The sequence below is a fragment of the Stylophora pistillata genome, chromosome 3 (genome assembly GCF_964205215.1).
Source record: "Stylophora pistillata chromosome 3, jaStyPist1.2, whole genome shotgun sequence".
Lineage (NCBI taxonomy): Eukaryota > Metazoa > Cnidaria > Anthozoa > Scleractinia > Pocilloporidae > Stylophora > Stylophora pistillata.
Window position 1 is genome coordinate 22,326,482 of NC_142521.1, and position 23,030 is coordinate 22,349,511.

The 23,030-nt window shown below is 38.1% G+C and overlaps 1 protein-coding gene, 1 long non-coding RNA gene and 1 pseudogene across 3 annotated transcripts; 1 reads left to right on the plus strand and 2 right to left on the minus strand.

Moving 5' to 3' along the window:
* Positions 1 to 1,996: 1,996 nt before the first annotated feature.
* On the minus strand, positions 1,997 to 9,597 carry LOC111341231 (rhodopsin, GQ-coupled-like). 2 transcript variants are annotated; one of them, XM_088755093.1, is made up of 3 exons: positions 9,385 to 9,597; positions 7,404 to 7,888; positions 1,997 to 6,119 (listed from the first exon to the last, which is right to left on the minus strand). In XM_088755093.1, the coding sequence occupies exons 2-3, from the start codon at positions 7,856 to 7,858 to the stop codon at positions 5,687 to 5,689; spliced, it is 888 nt and encodes a 295-aa protein (XP_088611219.1). In that variant the 5' UTR covers positions 7,859 to 7,888; positions 9,385 to 9,597; the 3' UTR covers positions 1,997 to 5,686. The 2 variants fall into 2 exon arrangements, with proteins under 2 accessions (XP_088611219.1, XP_022803919.2); XM_022948184.2 differs by having other exon boundaries at positions 7,404 to 8,056; positions 9,385 to 9,594.
* Positions 9,598 to 17,829: 8,232 nt separating this feature from the next.
* On the plus strand, positions 17,830 to 18,830 carry LOC148735071 (uncharacterized; annotated as a pseudogene).
* A 709-nt stretch (positions 18,831 to 19,539) lies between these two features.
* Positions 19,540 to 21,547, minus strand: LOC148735072 (uncharacterized). Its single transcript, XR_015998820.1, has 2 exons — positions 21,308 to 21,547; positions 19,540 to 20,761 (listed from the first exon to the last, which is right to left on the minus strand). It is a non-coding gene; the product is annotated as an uncharacterized LOC148735072 (long non-coding RNA).
* Positions 21,548 to 23,030: the final 1,483 nt, after the last annotated feature.

A 23,030-nucleotide genomic window follows, 5' to 3' on the forward strand; every position in this document is an offset into this window, starting at 1 on the left:
CTTGTCAATTAAAACCTTTTATAAGCCAAGTACACATCAGATGCAATAGATCAATTTTTTCAGGTTACGTGAATGCTGCTAAGTGAATCTTTTTTTCAACAACTTCTCTATTAGAATCCAGTCGCGTCGCTAATAAGGCAATAGGGTTTGTGTTTTTTAAAACCCAAACTCACTTGGTTTTGAATGGAGCAATTTTCTTTTCTTTTCGCTATCGTTGGTCATCTGTTTGCATTACTTCTAGTAAACCACTTTTGTGGATACTGCCTCCCAAAGGAGGCGAAGCCACATATGCTGTCGAGGTGAGTGAGTTAGTGTAACAATAGAACTCCGATCTTGACCCAATTTTGACCCGGTGTTTCCCGTTACTACTTATTGATAGTTCCGGAGTATCTGAGTTGTTCATCATTCACACTTAATTCACAGTTGAGTTCTCTCCTTTTGTAATTTGTTCCTTATAACCACTGGCACACCATGTTTTCAATTCTTGCCGTGATACCACAGAAGACAAAAGAAAGCGATCATTTCAGGGTTCCGCGCGATTTGGAACTGACAAACGTTTTCCTTGCAAAGCATATCTTCATAGGTGTGATCAATGCACCATAAAACTTGGGGAAAAATTTTAGTTTTTAGAACAGAAAGAACTTTACTTTTCAAATCAACAAATTATGTTGATCCGAAGATATGATCTTTACAGTTCTTGCCGTCACTTTACAAAAGTGGCATCCACCAACGCATATAAAGTAAATCAAAACTTTTCATACAGAATTATCTCACAAGATGTGATCTTCACAAAGAAAAGAGACATTCTAGTGTTTAAATCAGCGACTTAGCCGAAAAGTGCTGCTAAATTTGCGAGACGAGCATGCTGGGAAATACGACAACAGATTGATGGAACGGATGAACAGTGGATCGGCGGAAAGGCGGAATATCTTAAGACGCGGAATGACGGAATATCCTACAACGCAGAATGCCTTTTTGTATGAAACAAAAGTCTGTGTGACAAATTTTCACAATTGACAGACGAAATTTAAAGAAGCGAAGGTAATATTTGTTGGAGTCCCAGAGGATAGGGAAACCGTGAGGCTCTCGAGTTGGCCTCTTTAAATTCTTATTATAGTAATCTATTGCCATCATTATTATTATTGTTAATCTCATTATTTGTTACCATGTAATTATTGGATGAAATTCAATTAGACAATATATTCTTGAATCATCTTTTTCTTGTAGAACGGGGTACTCGTAGATATGTGGGATGGGGCAGGTTTTCTGTTTTGAATGGGAGACAAATATTCTTCAACACTACTTTCTAGCGTCATTATACAACCTCTAGCTCTTTCCGGTGCTTTGAACATTGTGTTATGCCAGTAACCACACGTAGTCTTTGACTGTCTATTTTTTGTTTTAATAGCCTTTTAATAGCCTAACATGCAATACGTAACCCAATATTTCGTTGCGCATCACAGTGATTACTCAGAGCGCCTATAGAACCAATTAGTGATCATAAGTAAGCGCAAGTGATGAGCACCTGAATCATGACGTGATATTGTTTTACATAAGACAGCAAGATAAAAGTATATCATTCAGGGAATCACGAACCTTCACTAATTTCTGAGAGTCCATTGAGGCTGGTTTCTGCTTTGGCCCCGTAATACTTAGAATGCCTTATAGAAATTTGGTGATCGATTATGGCGAAAACCCAAAAGCAAGCGTTTTCTGTGGTAAGTGCTGAAAGGCTCCCATGAAATCATTGAAACATAATGGCGAAAAGGTATTGATTAATGCTAAGTCATTATTGTTAGATGAAGTGAGTGACGCAAATGTCATTACCAGAGTAATGATACATTCGGGAAATTCAATTTTTACCCGTTGTTTACGCGTGAAATCTGATTGCGAATGAATTTTCATCATTTATGAGTAACAAAAAAATGTCATAAGAAAATAAATAAAAAAGGAATAATATTTTTTGATTGGACTCTTACATACATGGATAGATAGATGCATATATACGTAAACTTTATTCAAACCACAAATTTGAGTGTAATTACAAAGGCTAATGTCTTCGTGTTAAATGTAATAAAATACATTAGAACAGAACCAAAGTAAAGCGCGCGCTCTGATTGGTAAATACTAAGTCCACCATTTGCCCATGGGTATACGCTGCTGACGTGAGCAAATCCAAAGACTAGTTTCCGCGCGCTTGTAAGATTTCAGTCTTAAAAAAGGGAAATCCTTTGCAGTAATGTATCATTATAAAACAAATTATAAAACAATATATTATAAAACAATTATATTATAAAACAAATTGTGAACACTACAGCTACACCACTGAGTTATGGATGCATTTGGGAGATTTGCTAAGTACCCAAGAAGCTAGAGTCGCTCTCGGCTATCGCCTTGCGCGACTCTTACGCTTCTTTTGTGCTCAGCAACCTCCCGTTCCTATAAATAAACAATATAACTCATTAGTATAATTTCAGAGCTGAGCAAAGAGTTTCCAGCAATATGATTGGTCGAGCGGTTCCTTCTATGACGCCATATAAACCGCTCCACGCGGTTTATATAAAATGTTAAAATAAAATGTTAATAAACGTTACTAAAGTGTTATCATTTTAGAAATTTCTCTGTTGTTCAGCTCTGAAATTATACTAAAACAAATTTTTCCCTCAGGTTCGGTGAATACTGTCGAATAATCCCCTCGACCTCGTCTCGGGGGTTATTCGACGATATTCACCTCGCCTTCGGCGAATAATTGTTAAATAGTGTAATATAACTCAATAGTGTACGCTGAAAGTACAAATTCTAATTAGAATATAAAATTTACCTGCCAATCAAATAATACATTAATAAAATATAAAATACATATATCTTATTAGAGGTTTTGTTGCGAATTTCGCGGATATTTCTGGAGTACAAATATCGCGAGATATTTGTACTCGTCTCGCGCGTTATTTGTACTCTACGAAGCACAGCTGAATAATAAAATTGATTACAATAAATATAAAAATGATACATTCTTGTAATATTAAAGTTAAAATTGAGAAAAGTACGATTTATCCTTTTAAATTTATATAAATTCTTGCAATCTCTCACGACATCATGTAGAGAATTCCATAGCTTAGCACCTTGGTCATTAAAAAGTGACTGGATGTGGTGACCACTTAGGTTGTAAACTTTGGAGGAGTAAACAGGGAGTAAACAGGAGTTTCGAGGAGTAAACAGGGTTCTCATATAATTCGGGTAGTTTACTACAAACAATCCCTAATATACCGATAATAACATCTACTGGAGACGCCTATTACTGAACGAAGTGAGGTTGACCTTGCCAAGTAGCCGTATCTATTTGGAGCCTCTAACTTTTCTGCGCAACGTGCACCACAATGATACCGAACTGTAGAGCAGTAGTGAAAATGCGATAGGATAAAAGCCCTGTACATTTTTAACATGGTGTCAGTTGAGAACAGTTTATGAAAACTTTACATAACACTAAACTGATTGTTTACCTTCTTGCAGATGTTTGATATATGATTATCATAACATGGTCTGTTGTCAACGCTTATACCAAATATGTCTATCGAGGGCTTGACAGTTAAAGAAAACGTATGATCAATAGTGCTCAATACCATCAATAAACTTGAACTGCCCCTTAACATCCACGTGCACCTCATGCACTTCATAAAAAATGAAAAATAAGTTACCAAAGACGTTTTAGAGACACGGTAGGCAACCGGAAGAAGAATAAAATGGTTATCGGTCATTTCTTACCCACAGTCGTTTCGTACCCAGTCAATTTGTACCCAGCAAGGTCGTTATGTACCTAATCAGTTGGATTGTTTTGTACCCAACTGGGTCGTTTCCTACTCAAACCAATAAGGTATTTTTTCTTAGTTAAGTGTGTTTAAAATACTTTTTGTTAGCGTTTAAAATAGCGTTTTGTTAGCTTTTGAAGCGCGCCCACCGGGTTTAAGGCGTGCAGCGTTTGGGAGTCTTAAGACAGACGCAAATAATATTTCCACCAGAAACATTTATATCATTATTCTATCCTAAATTAACCTACATTACAACCCAACGTTTATATCATTGAAACTTCAGTTTTTTAGAAATCATGGAACCGAATTGTATCACAGTCTTTTATTTTCTACCGCTATGAAAACCAGCAAATAAACAATAATCACAACGTGTTGTAACAACGTTCAGTTGACTCGATCACAGGTCTGTTGATGTTTGTGCCTCCTTTCATGAATTGTTTCAGCGAAGTCTGCCGGTTGTTAAATGCTTTCCCGGCAGAGTCAACGAGTCGTCAGTTGACAATAAGTTGATCTCTGTATCCACTTCAGCTTGCTTGGTTAATAATTATGATTGCTTATTTTAAGTTATTTTATCACACTAATTATTTTCCGTTAATGAAAATGGGAGAAAAAACATTGAGGTGGTCGAGTGATAATCATATGGGCGCACAACGAGTGCAATAGAGGTCATCGAGGTCGCGGGTTCTGAGAACGCTGTAATAGTTATGCTCTATCTGGCTTGGGGCCGAATAACTTCTCCCCGAGTATAATTTGTAGCTTTCACTCTTTCCCGTGAAATTAGCATTTTGTTCTTGCTGTCTTTCCTATTTTTCCCTTCTTATGATCAACTTATTTTCTATTTTTAATTTTTTTTGCCTTCTGAGCAGCTATCTTTTTCGGCCACTGTGGTATTTTTTCTGATACGGCCTTGGTAAGTGTTGGTTGCCCATTTTTTTCGCCATTGAATATAGCTGGAGTTTTGAAAATTTTTGAGTCAATGTTCAGCACAGGTATGACCCGGCAGAATGCCGAGTTGCACCAGACGTCAGAAGAGTCATGCTGTAAGAAGCTTGTATTTTGGGGTCCTAAGGCAAGCGATAAAACTTGACTTTTTCTCCGTCTGCGTTCCGCGTTTGAGAGCTATTTGTACAGAAGGCTGAGCAGCAAAACCACTTGACCATAGTGATCCTAACTTTTCAACACTACTTTGCTCACATGGCCGCCATATTTGTTCAGCTGTCCCTACAAGCTTCTGACCTTGAACCCAGACCTCCTGGGATGAATGTTTCTATGTACAAGGGCTTAATTTCCTCGACTCATCGTCAAGCAAATCGCATATTAGTCTTTTGTCTTAATTCAACTGAAGCAACGTTGTCAAACAGCGAGCGGTCATTTTTGTATCGGCTGGGAGGGAGGGGGTCGGTGGATTTTGGTGTTTCACGATACCTGATCCCCCATCAAGTTCTGTAATGTTCTTACGTCCCTTCCCTCCCTCATGGGCAGTCAATTTTCTATAGCCCCCCTGAAAAAAAATGTTCTCCTTCCCAGAATCCTCCGATCCTTCCATTCCCTGCCCGGCGATAAAGAACGATCAGTTTCTTAGAATACTACAGCAAGCTCAACGACCTGCCCTGGCTAAATTGTTTTTAAAATCAGTTGCAGTTCCAAATTAGTTGTAGTAATCGTAATGGTAGGCTAATTGGAATTGATTGTATTCGTAATTGTACACCCAAATTGCAAATTAGCTTTAAATAAAGTGAACTAAATTAAAGATGAAACATTAATGTCCTTAAACCCGAATTCTCTATATGAGGAAAAATCCACCCGAAGCTGTTGCCTAATAGGGATGAGAGCTTAGGTTTTTTGCTCGTGTATGAGTCTATATGACTAAATTTGAAAATCTATGAATTTACATTCAAATAAGTGGATATCTCTGCCGTGGTTGTAATATTGAGATTATTTTCTCTCCCAATGTTTCTAGGCATTGACACGATAAAGTTATGATCTGTTGCTTCGTCAGGAGCCACTATCGGCCTTTTATTACCGGTGATGGTTCGCCGGAGTGTCCGCCGAAATCTTTCATTCATAATGATATAAATGATTGGATTGTAGACAACAGAGGCCTTGGCCATGAGCTCAGGGATTTCTGCCTCCCCTGGTGTGAGTATATGGTGTCCTTTGATAGTTGCCGCGAAGCTGACGATGCAATACGGTGACCAGCTCAACAAGAAGGCCGCCATAGTTGCTGTGATCATTAACAGTGTTCTTTGTTGGTATCTTCTGCGTTGCGCGAGGATAAAAGGATCAAAGGGCACAGGAAAGCGTTTGAGCAATCTGTGAAACATTTTTCGATAAAAAGTTATGCACAGCCCTGGCACATAAAGAAGAGTCGATCAAGTAAGCAATAGATTCAGTTGCACTTTCTATTAGTTTACTGATGCCATTACCCACTTAGGATGTTGGAGAAGACTTGACTTGAAAACAAAAAAATCGAAAAACCAAAACTTACATCGGAAAGCAGTATGTTTTAATTTTCGGTCGGGGTTAACTGCCGCAATAAACGATCGCATTTCGTAAATTAGTTATTTTATAAAAAGTTTTAACGTTATTCCTAACCTAAACACGATGGGGAGGTTTTCGATTTCAAAAATGCTTTAACTTCCAAAAACTAAAGTGATCCTATCGGCCAATAGAAGAGAATATTATTTTTAAGCACAGAAAATAACGAATGACAAAATTTTTGCATTTCATCTGGATCGGTACAAAGTAAAAGCATGTAAAAAATGCTAGAGAATCATTTCTGAAAACAAATACTTTAGACATAGCGTCTAACTTATACTGATCATGAGGCTCAGGTGGTGTCATCGCGACTGATAGCTCATGCGCATTTCATTCTTCATCCACCTTATTATCCCTTTTCTTCGCGCGACTTTAATTTCGCGTATTTGGAATAAAAATATTTCGCGGGAATTAAAATTCGCGATTTTGACGAATCACCGATTTTCAATTTCAAGGTAATTAAATTTCGCGAATCAAGTAACTGGTGCTCGTATTTTAAAGTTCCATTTCTGTGTTTTATTTAACCATAATGGAATACAAACCTCAAACAGCTGGCTGAAATGTTCAACAATGTCAGCAACTTAGTAACATCTTTTAAAAGAGCCGATACAAGTAAGACGAGTCAGATGATGAGCAATAAGGGCATTCGTTGAACTGAAATTTGAGCCGTCCTACTCGTTTGTAAACTCCTAGCAGACAGAAAGTTTAAATAAAGGATTTTAAAGCGGGACTTTAATTTCGCGCGTTTTTTTAAATCGCGAAAATCAAGTCTCGCGAAAATAAATGATATTAAGGTACGAAGTATTGGCGGTTCAACAGGTACCATGTTCAAAACTTAAACCGACCCCTAACTGAACGAGAGAAATGAAGTGTACGCATTTTCTAAATATGATTTTAAAATAATACACATCATATCAGTAGGGGAGTTTTTTCAGTCGGAGTTTCATCGAATTTTATTTCTGGTTGGAGTTCGTTACAACACTGAACGAAATGATTATTTTTAATTACGTTCAATACAGAATCCAACCAGATCAGTTCTTTATTTTCTTCATTACTTACCTGAGAGTCTTGGTTAGGAACGTTGTTATCAGTATAAACGGTGTCAAGAAGCCACCAGTGACTAGCAGAACGATATACAAGGTGCTCACAAGGTCCTGAGTTGTCCAATCAGGTGCGCAGCTAACACCGGCCTTGCCGGGCACAAACCGGTTCCATCCTACCAACGGAGGAAGTAAGGCGACGATTCCATACAGCCATGTGCCCGCAATGAGGACTATGTTTTTTCTTCTAGAAACGGAGTAATTTGGGTTGTTTCGCTTGATAGTTTGATACACTACACCACTCATTGCTGTGAGAGTACCAATGGATGTAATTCCCGTCATGCCGTTGATAAAGCCGGAATAGATACAAACAATTCCTCCTGCGCGCATCATTTGACCTGATATGTTAGTGTTGATAACTGGTGGGTAGCCTAACACGACAATCATGAGGTCTGCTACGGCCAGATTCACCATTAATGGAGTGATGCTTTTCTTGCGGTGTTCCTGGTGTCGAAGGACAATTATGGTGAATAAATTTCCGAAGAAACCGAATAGAAGGATGAGAAACATAATCAAGCCGTAGCCCCAAAGAAATGAATGCCCACGGAAGATTTCTTCATTACTAGTCATGTTGACGTAAGTCATGTGGGCTATGTGATTTTGGTGTGTTTTCTAAAGAAGAGAAAAAAAACAAAGCAAGATTGTAATGCAAAAAGACAAGATAATTGGCCAGGGAGATCAATCGCATATGTTTGGCCTTGAAACAAGTACAGAGGTCTTATCGGATTTCGTCACAGTTCTGGTTTTCGGGTTTCGGTTACCTCATTCAAATTATGAAAGCGTTTCGGTTGTATTTTAGGATTTTCACAGAACCACGCGGGCGATCGGTTTAAGAATGGTTGTTGAGTACTCGTGATGTGTTTTAAAAGAACACGATTCAATTGAATTTCGAATTGTTTTTTTTTTTTGCTGACTCATGTAACATATTAGGTAATGTGTTCATCCAGACCAGCTACCGAAGTAAATCATCTCAGAGTGTGAGCTCTGAAGAATTCTTTTTTCTACTGATGTGAGAAGAGTGCATGGCAGAACCTGTCAAGAAAAAATTCTTGCTCCGAAAATGAAGCAAAGAGTAAGGCTAATTTGAGTTACCTTTGTAAAGCCAATATAATTTGGTATTCTTCCCAAATTTCATGCTTTTTCTGTGCTCCACAAATCCATGCACATTTAAGTTTTTTTAAACCGCACATACAAAATTTTTAGGTACTGTAACTGATGCAATAAAATTTGAAAGCTGTTTATGTTCAAACTGACCTTAAGACTCTCCACAGTGTTCACTGTCTGAATTTTTATTTATATCAGCTATATGAATCTTAAAAGCTTTTACTTAAGCTTTGTAAACAAGTCTAGTTACTCGCTAGATTTTCGTTGCTCATATCCTCGATCTTAGACAAGCACGAGCAAACGACAAGCACGACAAGCACGAGCATATCGATTCTTATCTTAATGCCAAACTCTGCATGTTCATTTTTTCTTTTCTTACGTTATTGGACTATAACATATTTTGCCTAAGCGAAAAATCGGATTTTCCTGAGAGTAACCTCAATGACACAGGGAACAAAAATGTAATTCAACGATGGTGCTACTTCGGCTTATTTGCGAAATTCTTTGGCGAAATCAAAGAAGTAAGGTACACCCTTAAAATAAGCTTTTCTTTTTCAAATTTCCATTTATCCACACCAATAATAGTGGTATGAATTTCTGAACATACGATGAAAAATGACATGAATCACTCAAGCTTGACTTGGCAGTCTGCTCTAGAAGCTGTTAGTTTTTCATTTAGAGAGCAGAAATCTAAACCTGTTTCTATCATACCCTGCGCATCTTTGTTTCTTCATTTTCAGTGGAAAGTGCAAAAGCCTTAAACATATATCGAATATTGATAACATTATGACGCGTAATTCTGCTGTGACGGCAAGAAAAAAAAGCTCTTTTCTTACCTTCTTGACACTTAACTTTCAGTGACATACTGCCGGTATAACTTGGGAAAATTGCAACAGTGTAAAATCAACCCGCTCAAGGAAGATCCTTTGAAATCATTGCACAGTTGTGTATACAGCGAGCCTTTGTCTATTATCTTATTTTACTTATGCATTTGTCGTTCTTATAAATCCTCTTTCGCTCCCAAAACTACGTCATTTGCTGACATAAGAACCTCATGATAGGGCAAGCGCCTTAAGCAATCGTTTTAACACCTGCTCAGAGTCTTCTTCGTTTTCCTAGGTCAAGTTAAATTTTTTTTTGGACAAAGGAAACATAAGTTCCCGTTTCCATAAATAGCGTTCACCCAAAACAATTTTAATGTTGCTTTCTACAATAATAGTGTGTGGCCGCATTTACATTAGCTGCATATGATATCATTATTTACCGTAAAAGCTCTGCTGAGTGTCCGTGGGGGAGCTTATTGTTGTATCTCTTTAAAAGACATTTTTAGGGCCTTTCAAATCGTTAGCTAGATTGGAAAATTATCCAATACACGATTGGCTGTTTATTTTCACTTATTTGAAAAATTATCATCTAAAATGTTTACTATCCGCGCACCATGAACTGTCTACTTGAGTTAAAAAAAAATAGTTCTGATTCATCAAAAGACAGTTCGAATTCTTTTCTCGAGCATGAAAAAAATAGTGATGGACATGTAATACGAAAAATAATTCCGCATAAAGTTTATTTCACAACGTGGAGTAGTTTTATTTAAGATTTAGGGGGAAAACAACTTGTTATAGTTGACAAATATCGTAGACAGTTAGCTCCACTGTGACATTAATCCCATGAAAATAATTTAAAACGTACAAATGTTGTTGAATTTGCTGATAAATGAAAAACAAAATCTAGCAATTTCGGGGTCATCAGCAAACTGAAATCTGACAAAACAATCACTGATTATTGATAGCGTTCTTTTTAATAATGTTACAAAAAAACTCTATAAAAGACAAAAACGCAGCATTAACGTTTCACTTCTGAAAAAAACCTAATTCAAGCGTAAAAAAAAATTCTCTTTGTCATTATGTAATAATTTGGTTGATCGTTACCTCATTCACTTCATTTACAAATGCAAATATATTTCTGAAAGAGAGACAAAATATCAAGTTCATGGAAGATTGGAGGAAGATATAGACGACTTTTGACTTATTACGGTTCACCTTTTAACCTGATAAATGGAATAGACTTGCTAAAAATTTAGTTAGTTGAAAGAAATTTCTAATAACTGCTCCCAATACTTCCTGTGGAATACTTGAAAGGGATCATAAACTTATAATCTGGGATGTTGATATCTGTAATAACACATGTCAGGCTAACTTGTCTGTCCGTACCCATGCATTAACAGAAGGCTGGAGCCAAATCAATGTTCTTAAACGTATGGAAAAATATTGTGTTGACTTTTTTCTGCTTTCGCCTTTTACCATGAGGATTGCATTCGATTTTATGCTTAATATCGAGATTTAAACCAGCTATGTCACTGTCTTGCATTTTGAACAATTTTGAAACCTCACTTTTTCAGGTTTGAACGCAATTGTAATCAATCGGTGTCAACTTTATCCATCCTAAGCCAGTTTTTTATCTATCTTGGTTTAAACTATCTATTGACTGATTTATTTCTATGTTAATACGCTCAACTAATCTCCCTTGCAACGAAAAGAACATTGCTCCCGACAAAAAAAACCGACTTTAATTCAGTATCATAGACAAACGGCTACGTTTGAAGCGAGCACCATAGCTTACCGTGTCGCAGTTGTACAGGATTAAAGCAAATCGACGAAAATCCCTTTTAAAGGACGTGACAAATGTTCTTTATGTTTACTCAATCTAATCAAACACGACTCAGTTTGCTGCAATGTAACGTAAGTTGTCGATGACAACACAAAGATTAGCCCAATGGTTTATGGACTTAAGGCCTATGGAAGGAATCTGCTCCGCCGTTATGTTTTACTAAACCTCTAAGAGCAAACGCGATTTGCGCTTCAAAAGCCCTATCAAATATGAGAACCTACAAACCTCAGGAAGTGGTTTTTAAAATTAGGTCGAGTAAATAGGTATTTGGTAAAGATGAGTCAGGTATCCCAGGATTTGAATGTGAAATTGAAGTAAAAACCTTAGCACAATATGATTTTTTGGGGTGATTTTTCATACGACAAAATACCGGCTGAAAAAGGTAAGAAAATCCGTCCATCGTTCACTCACAGCAAACGCAAGCCCTAATACTGTCTGTGAACAAAACTGCTCAAGTAAGGTGGAACCATCTAAGTCTGTGATTATTCTTAAACCCTGTCAATTGATCGAGGACGTCCGTTTCATGATTTAAGCCTCCTTAATTTTTTCTTGTATCTCTGTGACGCACGCAAAACGATATGGCTGTGATAAGCGTCGAGTCATATAACTACGCCGAGCACATAAGTCTCATATTTTGTTGAATCTCGGTTTGTTAATAAAGTTGGAGAATGAAAAATACTTCGTCACATGATTGACTTATAGTAAAACTCTCACAAGTATACTAGTGCAAGTAATACTAGTGCAGCGCTCAGTGATAAAATAGCACAAGCAATCGATTTTGCTTCTTCCTCAGACCATTTGTAGAATGAAAAAAATGCATTACACCGATCATTTTGCTTGAGATTGAAAGTTAGATATCCTATCTGCAACACATATCTGTGGTAACATTTTTTTAATGTACACAATTTTACGTGTAATGCATGATCCCCACAGTAGAGAGCGCTATTTATGCAATCGCGAAAATCAGACCTGAAAAAAATTAGGCCTGTACGGGATTCGAACCACTGACCTCTGCGATACTAGTGCAGCGCTCTACCAATTGAGCTAACAAGCCAACTGGGAGCAGGCCGTTAAGATGATTCGTAATAAACCCGTGATGATAACTCAGATACAATGTATATATGAATTTCATATATTTTGAACTGCGGTATTAGATACGTGTGATGCATGATCCTCATAGTACAGAGCGCTATTTATGCAATAGCGAAAATCAGACCTGAAAAAAATCAGGCCTGTACGGGATTCGAACCACTGAACTCTGCGATACTAGTGCAGCGCTCTACCAATTGAGCTAACAAGCCAACTGGGAGCTATTTTGAACTGCGGTATTAGATACGTAGGATGCATGATCCTCGCAGTAGAGAGCGCTATTGCGAAAATCTGACCTGAGAAAAAAATCAGGCCTGTACGGGATTCGAACCACTGACCTCTGCGATACTAGTGCAGCGCTCTACCAGTTGAGCTAACAAGGCAACTGGGAGCTATTTTGAACTGCGGAATTAGATACGTGTGATGCATGATCCTCGCAGTAGAGAGCGCTATCTGATTTATCATCACGGGTTTATTACGAATCAACTTAACAGCCTGCTCCCAGTTGGCTAGTTAGCTCAATTGGTAGAGCGCTGCACTAGTATCGCAGAGGTCAGTGGTTCGAATCCCGTACAGGTCTGATTTTTTTCAGGTCTGATTTTCGCTATTGCATAAATAGCGCTCTCTACTGCGAGGATCGTGCATCATACGTACCTACAACCGCAGTTCAAAATATATGAACTTCATATATTCATTGTATCTGATTTATCATCACGGGTTTATTACGAATCAACTTAACGGCCTGCTCCCAGTTGGCTTGTTAGCTCAATTGGTAGAGCGCTGCACTAGTATCGCAAAATCAGGCCTGATTTTTTTCAGGTCTGATTTTCGCTATTGCATAATAGCGCTCTCTACTGCGAGGATCATGCATCACACGTATCTAATACCGCAGTTCAAAATATATTAACTTCATATATACATTGTATCTGTACACAATTTTGTTGAAGGTCATTTGACATTCCTTGAAATTTCTTGGAATTTAATGCCGAAAGATTGCTACAAATGCCTATTAAGTCACAATCAAGACTCTTTCTAATCGGAGCCTCTCTATTTCTCAATTGTAGGAAAAAACGTACCAGAAATGAGAAAGACAACGAAAATAATGGCTGAAATGATTAACACAGCATATGTGGTTTCAAATAGATCTAGCCCCGTGAGTTCGTACACGAATTGAAAATGTAAGGTGTAGAATTTACGAAAAAGCACTTCACTTTAGGCGAAAAATGCTAACAATTTTATATACAAGTGTCCCTGGCAGAGCGGCTGGATTTTCCCAAAAAGAAGTCAATAAATAAGGGTTTTATTTGGTTTCTTACTCGGAGTAAATCTCAATAAAATAATTTTTTTAGAGTTTAGCTAAGGAGATACCTGTTGTCCTGATTTCCAAAGCCGCACCTGAACCGCGTCGGTAAGTTCTCCAACACTCAACTGTTTCAATTGCCTTATAAGACTGATTGTTAAGGTCAACAAAATCTTTCCATAAATAGCGAGTGCTTTGTATCGATCAGCTTCCGCTCCAGTACAATCCCACTACCCAACCAGAGGACACTTGCTTAAGAATAATTAGCCTAAAAAACGTGCTACTTCCCAATCGACGTGAAGGTCGCACACTTTGCTTGCCATCACGCGCATGACTGGTGTAATCGTGTTTTTTTTGTTTTGTTTTGTTTTGTTTTGTGAAAATTTTAAGCACATGAACTTTAGATTGAAAGGTTTGATTTAAATTAGACACAACCTACGTATAATTTATACCACAAAATACGCCTCAGGCTTTAGGAAAATTAGCATTACCCACGCCTTTCTTAGTATTGCGACTTCAGTGGAAATGTAAGAAACCAATCTCCTTCAAGCCATGCAGCTATTTATCATGTGTTCATTTACCACAATGCAAGCTATGTTCATCAACTCATGATTTCGTTGAGACCTTTATTTAGACGTCGTTTTACATCATTGTTCCTGAAATCGTGTTGACATCGTAAAGATAAAATGGAAAGACTTTCTCTTCAGTTTTCCCTTAGGAGCATTGCGAGAAAACCCTCTAAAATCGTGTGGGGCCGTTTATTTTGCGCTAAGAAATTGGGTTGGAGTTGGAGTGTTTGCAGACTTACTGACGCGATTCCGGCGCGACTCTTGGAAATCAAGACAGCAGGCAAGTCCTTGACTAAGAAATCATGGGTCAAGGCTAACCAAATTGCACGAGCCCGTAGGGTGAGTTCAATTTGAGGTTTTGGAATTATTTACGGGGGCTGATTTATCCCAAATTTCACGAGAAAAATCATATGATCACCAGTCAATAATTAGTTCTTATTAACCGAGCGGGAGGTCTGTATGATGTTGACCGAGGTCGCCAGTACAGACCGCCGAACGCAGTGAGGTCTGTACTAGCGACCGAGGTCAAGATTCTCCCATACAGACCGACCTAGCTCGGTTATTAATAAGATGTTTATTATATGGCTGTGTCTTATATGCCAATTTTTCATTTTCTTTATACCTTTTTTTCTAGACCGATCTAGATGCCGGTCTAGAAGGGAAAATCTAGACCGCTTTCAATATTGATTTCAGCCAATTAAATTCGTGAATTCGGTAGTTCCCAGTCCTTGTGAGACACAGCCATATAAATAATATATACGCAAAATATGACTTTGTTTTCCTCTCAGTTAGTTGTTTTTATTTCGTGTCAAGGCTCACTGGTTCAGCCACTTGCTGACTTGCCTTCTTACCGAAGAAGTCGGGCTATTCGCTAAAAAAATGCTTCAAACTCGAAACTTTCTATTACGAATAATGTTAGGTATCAGAAGACAGCAGTAACCATTACACAAAAGTTATCGCGCTTGTAATCTTCCCCGTCTTTCGTACGAACCGTTGCGTAAAACTCTGCGAGACTGTTATTCAGGGCGTTCGGTTTATACTTTCATCGCTGATTTTGGGAGTCCACGACTTCTAGACTTTAAGCCAGTTGTTTTTCCTATGCAAGGTGTTTTTCTTTTTAGCATTCTTTATCAAACTCTAAATTAAAACGTTGGTACTTTCTCCCCACCTTTCCGCCATTTTGTTTTGTCGTGCTTTCGCGCTATTAAATCTCAACTTTCTGCGATCAGTTTCAACTAATTGTATTCAGTTTCAACTTGCAGCATTGTTTGGTATTAATTGACGTGTTCTCGGCCAATGAGCATGCTAAAATTTTTGCACGTATATCATCAGTGCTGAAATGAAACGCCAACGGCATTTTGCTGATTGTTCCTAATTTTCTAGCCCCTACAGCACTTGGAAAATGTATTACCATTAGCAAAGTAATCTCGCTTATTATTTTTTCAGCCATCGTAGAAGGAGTATTCAACAAAAAGTAACGACTACCTTGCAACGCAAAGGACTGGGTTAGTAAGCCTCTGAGACGATCCATGCTAACGAGAGGCATCAAGAATCTTCTTTATTCCATTTTATCTTTACTGTACCTTCTACCAACTAATATGTCTCTCTTTCTCTCTTTAGTGCATGCCATTCTTAAGAACGTCATTGGTGAGCTTGTTTGGGTTATGGACCGACTGTGTTTGGAATATGGAAACCTTTAATCAAAGCAGTAACCCAAACACTTTCATTAGACTCGTAGAAATCAGCGTACACAATATTCTCCAAATAAATCTTCGAATACTAAAACCAAAACAAAAACCTTTTGTTTTGATCTTGCAGGCTCTTGAATCATAAGTCTTTGAGTCTCATGATTCAATAGCCTACAAGGAACACAGATTCATCAGTTAAGGTTTAAATCCTAAGACCTGAACTCTTAGTGCGCTGTTTGCTTTATTTCCGACGTGCAGATTCATCGAGTTTACGCCTGCTTTGTGCCAACTAACGGACTCGTTTACACGTTCTTCAGTTGAGCAGAACCATTTGGGTCATCACGTCCTTCAGTTAAATTAAACCATCTGCGTCATCATGTCTCTTTCCTTCCTCATGTCCCTTCCTTCATGTCCATCTCTCTTCCTTTTGAAAAGAACTCTCCTCGCGTTAAATTACTACTTCCCCCCGAGAAGACTCTCGACGATCAAATAACGAATGTATAGACACTTTCTTAGTCTACCTTTAGGATATTTACAATCTAATTTTAGAGCGAAACAAGTTGAATTTAGTGCCTGATCTGATCAGCTGAGTGAGCTCATTTTGTTAAAAAGAAACAATTTATGCTGTAACGACATTCGAAGCTGGTCATCAACGGTTGTAAACGTAAGCATCAAGATAAATCATCGAGAGAGCGAATCAAGGTATCCAACTACTCAGGAACACAAATTGTAAGTGACGAAACCGTTTGTCGTTTCGACTAAGAAAGTAATAATAATGTAAATAATAATGTAAATAATAATGTATCTCGAAATTATTTCATTTTCACTTGACTACGACGGATGTAACGAGCCGTGCTCACTCTAGTACAAAAAAACCTGACAAAATTGATCCCTGGTGGGCTAATCTTCAAAATGAGTAGCGCCTTCAACCATAGGAGCGAATCAAGGTGTTAACTAGTCAATATCATGATAAAACAGTTAAATTCGGGATGTGATTTACCAAAAATACACAAAAACTGCCCATTCTCCTTGCGATTCTACTGTAACCAAGGAACGAAGTATTTTTAAATTTATTGAAGTGAACATACTGCCTAAACAGCTCTTCATTTCTTTCGTGACGCTTCATGGATTGTGGTTGCTACGCATGAAGAATGCCGGCAGGTGTTGCATTGTTTCATCAGTCTTTGTTTACAGCACTGGGTCTCCATGTTCATTGTGGGATTCTGTATGGACCGTTGAGGCGCAATTAAAGTATCAACTTATTAAGCTCCAATGTCGCCGGAATCTTGATTTTTTATTGGGTTAAACGCATTTCTTCTACATGGCTGTTTATTTGAAAATGTACAATCTATTTGAGTTTTACCATATTATTTTACTCATTATATGAATATATATTTCAATGTCTATTCAATGAAGTGAAGCAACTATAGAAGAGGCTTAGACTTCTAAAAGTTCTCCAAAGGAAATAGAAAAATCTTAGATTTGCTTTTTTAGTTTATTCTGCTAAAGTAATGATCAACTACAACGGGATTGATGGTTTCGTAGCAGTCTATCTGGTCTAGATAAAACTTGGAGAGAGTACTGACATCCATAATCAGTTCTATGCGTGGACCTCAAGCTCATAAAGAGCAGTAGACAGATCTAGAAACGTCTATTGTAATGAGGGGACTGACAGTGAAAGTGTTTGAAGTCGCTACGGTCAGATTGCCAGAGTGTTTAATCAGTGGTAAAGTAAGCTTGCAATAATACTGCAGTAATACTGTCCTGACTTTTGAGATATGCAACAATACGTTCTTGTGCCCTTTAGGTACCTAGTCTCCACGCGATCTCTTTCTAATTCTAAGTTTTACTATCGACATCAAAATTCTCAACACAAATGAAAATTTTTCATTTAACCAAACAGGTGATAACAGTCAGTGACGCCTGAGAACGCATATGTACGCTTTGGGTTTCTTGCCAATTCTAACAATGATGGCATTTGTAGACGACTTCGCAATTGCTCGAACGAAGATCAGTGAGGTGAAGCCCAACATTGACTACAGCAGATTCTGCTCTGCAAAGCCGGGTGGAAAAGCAAAGATTGCATGCCGCTTTGAAAGTGTACCAACTGTAGCTTTTCTGGTTTGCCAGAAGCCGGTACTAGACGGGAGAAATTGTTCCACAGCTATTTACAACGAGATGAACAACCTTCAAACACTCAAGCGAGAAGGAAAGGGGAGAACAGTCGCAATATCGCAGCCTCCGATCCACGATGTCAGCTGTGGAAAAGATGCCAGTCTCAACTGCTCGGGCTTTCTTGAAGAGTGAGTGGCCAGTGAAAAGGGAAAGTTTAAACACCTTCGAGACCACGAGATTGAAAACCAAGTATTAATGCTAATCAAGGACGTGAAAGATTTCACCCCAAAAGGTGGATTAGAAACAACTGCTTAAGATCTCGCAAATATCTAGAAATACATGATGGAGGATCCAAGTGCTGGAAAATATCGCCAGATTTGCGATCTTCAGGGATTTTTCTTGTTGAAGGGAGGTTTCTTGATAAACGATGTGCCTAACATACTTAGCAATGCCACAATTGACGAAAAATGTGGAAACGGTGAGCCAACCACAAAACAATACCTTGACACTCTGGATGAAATGATTCGCGATTTTCGCACTGAAACAAGTGAAGAAATCAACATCTCAAGCCCTAATGTCTACAGAGAGTTTTTATTCATCGCAATTGTCATCTTTTGCATTGGCACCTTTGCTCTAATTGACAAAATATGACTTTAGGTAAGGACACATAAGGAACGAATAGGGGACCAAGCACACATTGTGTTAATAATGAAATTCTTGACCCGCATTGTTTCGAAAAATCATATGAAAGAATTTTTAAAAAAGGCTAATTTAGTGCATTAATTGGCGGATGAAACATTACAACTTTTCAACTTTATTTTTCTGGTTAGAGTATCTTGTATTCGGACGCGTAAAATTCCTGCATTTCAATGCAGTTAAGAGGTCAATTAAGATCGTAGAAAAATCTTTTTTTTTCAGGACTTTGGATCGTAAAATTTAAGAGTAATCGCACTAGCTCCTTTGTCTCCTAAATTGTGCTGCACTCTCTCCTGGTTTATCAAGACACGAATGAGATCAAAATGTTAGAATGCGTAGAGAATGCATTTCTGAGACTACTAGTAAACTAGTTTGGTGTGATAAGCATTATAGTAAAGATGTGGAGTTGAAAGGAATGATTATTTCCTGTCAAAAGGCTTTACAATTGTTTTTCATTCTCAGATTTGTTGATTAAGTTGAATTTAGTGCCGGCCTGATCTGATCAGCTGAGTGAGCTCATTTTGTTAAACAGAAATCGAGCAAAAAGAAACGGACACTGGTATATATATATATATATATATATATGTCCTTCTAGCTTTTATCGAGTTAAGAGTCCCTTTTATCGTTTAGTGTTCCACGGATTTTCTTTAACCTCACGCAAGCTATATCGTTCAGCGACCTAAGCTGAGTCTAAAGAAACGGTCATTATTTGTTCCCTGGGAGGGGGGGGGGGGGGAGCGGAGGAGTTTGGGGGGAATGATATGGTTTTGAAAAAGAACAGAGCTGGGATCAGTCCTAATTGACAAGCACTAAGGGGAGGGGGGGCACAATGAAAAAAAGGAGAATATTGAAAGCGCTGGGATCAAATTATTGCCTTTTCGATGATATTGTATTTCTTAACTTCGTTTCTTGTTCAGACACAATCTGTTATATTGAAATAATCAGAAGTTGCTGCGCCTGCTAAAAAATAGTTCAAATGTCCATAACGTTTAATTCTTTAGAGCCATTGTATGTATGTATGCCCGGAGAGGCATTCCCGCAATGGGATCGTTAGATAAACGTGGTGGTACACCGTCAATATAAACAACAACAACGGCAGTAAGAAATACATACATGTATCAACAAGTGTTCAATGGGACTGCCTTGTGCCCCGAAACCTCTTGGGCAGCCTCTGGACACCTCCCTCTACCGACTCTTGAAAAACAGCCTCCAATGAATCTTGGATTTTATCCTCTGCTAACTCTTGAACAGCCTCCTCGTCCGAACTTGACTCTTCAGTGCCTTTTTTGTTTGAACTGGTTATCATACCTACATGTTACGTGCAATACTTGTATCAAAACGCCATTTTTAGCAGGCATAGCTAAGGGTAAAGATGAACACATCTGACCAATTTCCCTGTTAACTCAGCATTGATGGTTGCGATGCTTGTTTAACTATTATTAATTTTGATTGCTTCACACACCTCTCCAGTTAGAAATGTTTATCGAGAAGTAAGTATACCCTCTGTTATAAACGATTCTCCTTTAACTTTTTCACCTTTCTTTTGTTCTATCTTTTGCTGCGCAATTGGCGATCTTTCCCAAGGTGAGATGCCCCTCCCGGGCCCCAAGCCAAATAATAACAGTATTATTTTTTTATCCTCTCTCTTTTAAGAAAGAGAGAGTTTGTCTTCCGGAAAATTGAAACATTTTTGTTATTGGTAATAGGTTATTCAAACAGCTTCATCGATCTAGAGATCACTTTTTTACTTCCAATTCTTTCAAATGTGTACGATTTGACAATGAAGATCACAGATTAGATTCAACCTTGAATCGTTTTGAAACCTTGTGTGAAAGGTTGCCGGCTCGTGAACATATCTGACGCGAATCGATGATTCCAGACCTGTCACAGATCGCTTCTCTACTTGCTTCGCTTTTCCCGCCTTAAAAAGAAATGCATATCAAATGAATCTGTTGGATAAAAATAACTTATTAGATATTTTGGTGTGTAGTATTGTTAAGTATTTTTATTCGCTGTTAGTATTTGGACTCACCTTGGCTGGCTCCTAAAAACGCAGTATAACTCGTAAAAATACTTGGCACCAAAACGTCTAATAAGAGATATGTCAGTGAGACGTGCAAGTGTACATTTGTAACAGTATACATAAGATATAGTAAAACCTATTGATTTGCATGCGCCTCAACAGTTTTTACATGTCCGTAACGCAGAATCCAAAGCTTGTTCTTTGCTGTGCTAAACACCACCAGGTAAATGTTGTTTATGTCTCCCATGGGCACTTTCTGTCTGCCTTTCTTTCTTTCATTTTGTTATTCAGTTTGTTTTAGGTTTCATAATCATTTGCGTTCTGAATGACATATTAGTTAAGAGCCTTTTATTAGCGCCGAGTCTGTGAAACCGTGTGCAGCAACTGGGAGTCAACGAATAGAGTGTATACCGTAGTACTGTGTTTATTTATCTCAAACGAACGTCGAAATCTCGAGCTCATACATTGGCTGCACGGCCACGGTCAATGAAAGTGAAAGTAAAGGTGCAAGTGAAAGCACAAGTGAAAGGTTTTCTGAAAATTACAAACAAAAGAAGGAATTAAACTCTAAATACCTGCCTGAACAACAACAAAAAACCAAATTTCACTTACCGAACCGTTCGCTTAAGCCAACGAAAGACACAATGACGCTTTTTAAAACCTCTCTTCAATGGATAAAAACTTAACAAACATTCGCAAACCCGAGCACATGGCGATTCAAGCCAATAGTCATGTGACCGGCGAAACCTCCCAAGGGAGTCGGGAGTGACATAGAGCCATTAGAACATGATACTCAGCGATAACAAACCATTATCTTAAGAGGACTGTTTTAAAAAAAGTGAGAGAGGAATATTTCATTTAAAAGCAAAATAAGAAATCATAGAACATTTCTCTTAATGCAGACACATCGATGCTCAAACTGCTTGAGAACGCTGTTTTGACGAGTGACAGAATCTAAATGAATGATGCATGCACGATAAGAGAAACAGCCTCCTCGTCCTTGTTGATATATAGTTTCATAAATTCGTCTGCCTTTACAATCAATGGATTCTCGAATCGATGACATTCTCAGTGAGGGTCTAAGGTATATCTGAGTAATCTTAAAATTAAAGTTGTTTTACGAGTTTTTTTTTCCCTTATTTACTGGTTTAGGCGAGTCACAAGACTAAAGTCGGAACTTAATGAATGACAGCGGTATCAGCAGTGTTTGTAATGACACGAGTTTCAGGCTTCCCACAGTAGAGTGCATCTCTGGGGTCGTTGTTCTGAATGCCTGGGGATTTCGTTAACATCATTACCACTATTTTACATCGTCAGAGTACATATTTGATAATCCATTTGGCGATAGTTGACCTTTTGGTATCTGCCTTTTCAAGAACTGTTTTCAGGAATGGTTGGGACTCTCTTGTGATCTGTGAGAGCACGATCAGCTGAGTTGCCTGACACTGACAGCTGGGCTTGGTGTTCCCTTTCTTTCGCTTGTTAATCTCGTTGCCATATCGCTAGATATATTACATGCGACATTTTATCCTTTCAAGCATCGTTTTATTGACAAATGGGTCTATGGTGATGCAATTATCTGAAACTGGTTAACAACAGGAGCCATAGTAAGTGTGAATGGCAGTTTGTATATACACGATTTCTCAAGCCGCGTCATTTTGTATTTTTCATCATTTGCTGTTTTTCTTTTTGTAATTTGTGTCTCTTACATTTCTGTTTTTATAAAAGTTCGCTTTTGTCGCCGTCTGCAACATTATAGCGCGACAGGCATGAGAGACAGAGCTGACAAGCACGTCTGCATCTTTAAATTTTTGGTTCCAATCAGTTATACAACTGAGTATTTTCATTTTCCATCCCAGTTACTCAAAAACCTCTCGAGGCAATCATTTTATCGATTTGAGATAATAGTGACAATACTATGTTTTGCTAGCTCGCTTGTCAACCCTATCATCTATGCCATACGAATGCCACAAGGTTATGCACTGAGCAAATCATCTTCCGTCGGCCAAACCCCAAACCGTTAAGAACTTCTTGAGTTATATAGTAATATACAAAAGTAAGTAGAATTCCTAAAATATAAACGAATAAAGGCTGATAGTTTCGAAAGAAACTGTTTGGGGGAGTAACGAAATAATTTGGATATATCAACAAAGTTGAAATGGTAAATTGGCCACCGTAACGATTACAAAAGCTGACGTTTCGAGCGTTTTTAGCCCTTCGTCGGAGGGATAACGCTCGAAACGTCAGCTTTTGTAATCGTTACGGTGGCCAATTTACTACTTCAACTTTGTTGATATATCCAAAGAATTCCTAAAATATGTCTTCTGACCACTGA

Coding starts and splice junctions, on each gene's coding strand:
- LOC111341231 (XM_022948184.2), bottom strand. CDS start 8,029: ATGACTTACGTCAACATGACTAGTAATGAAGAAATCTTCCGTGGGCAT. Junction 6,120..7,403: donor TTCCTAACCAAGACTCTCAG/GTAAGTAATGAA, acceptor AATGTTTCACAG/ATTGCTCAAACGCTTTCCTG.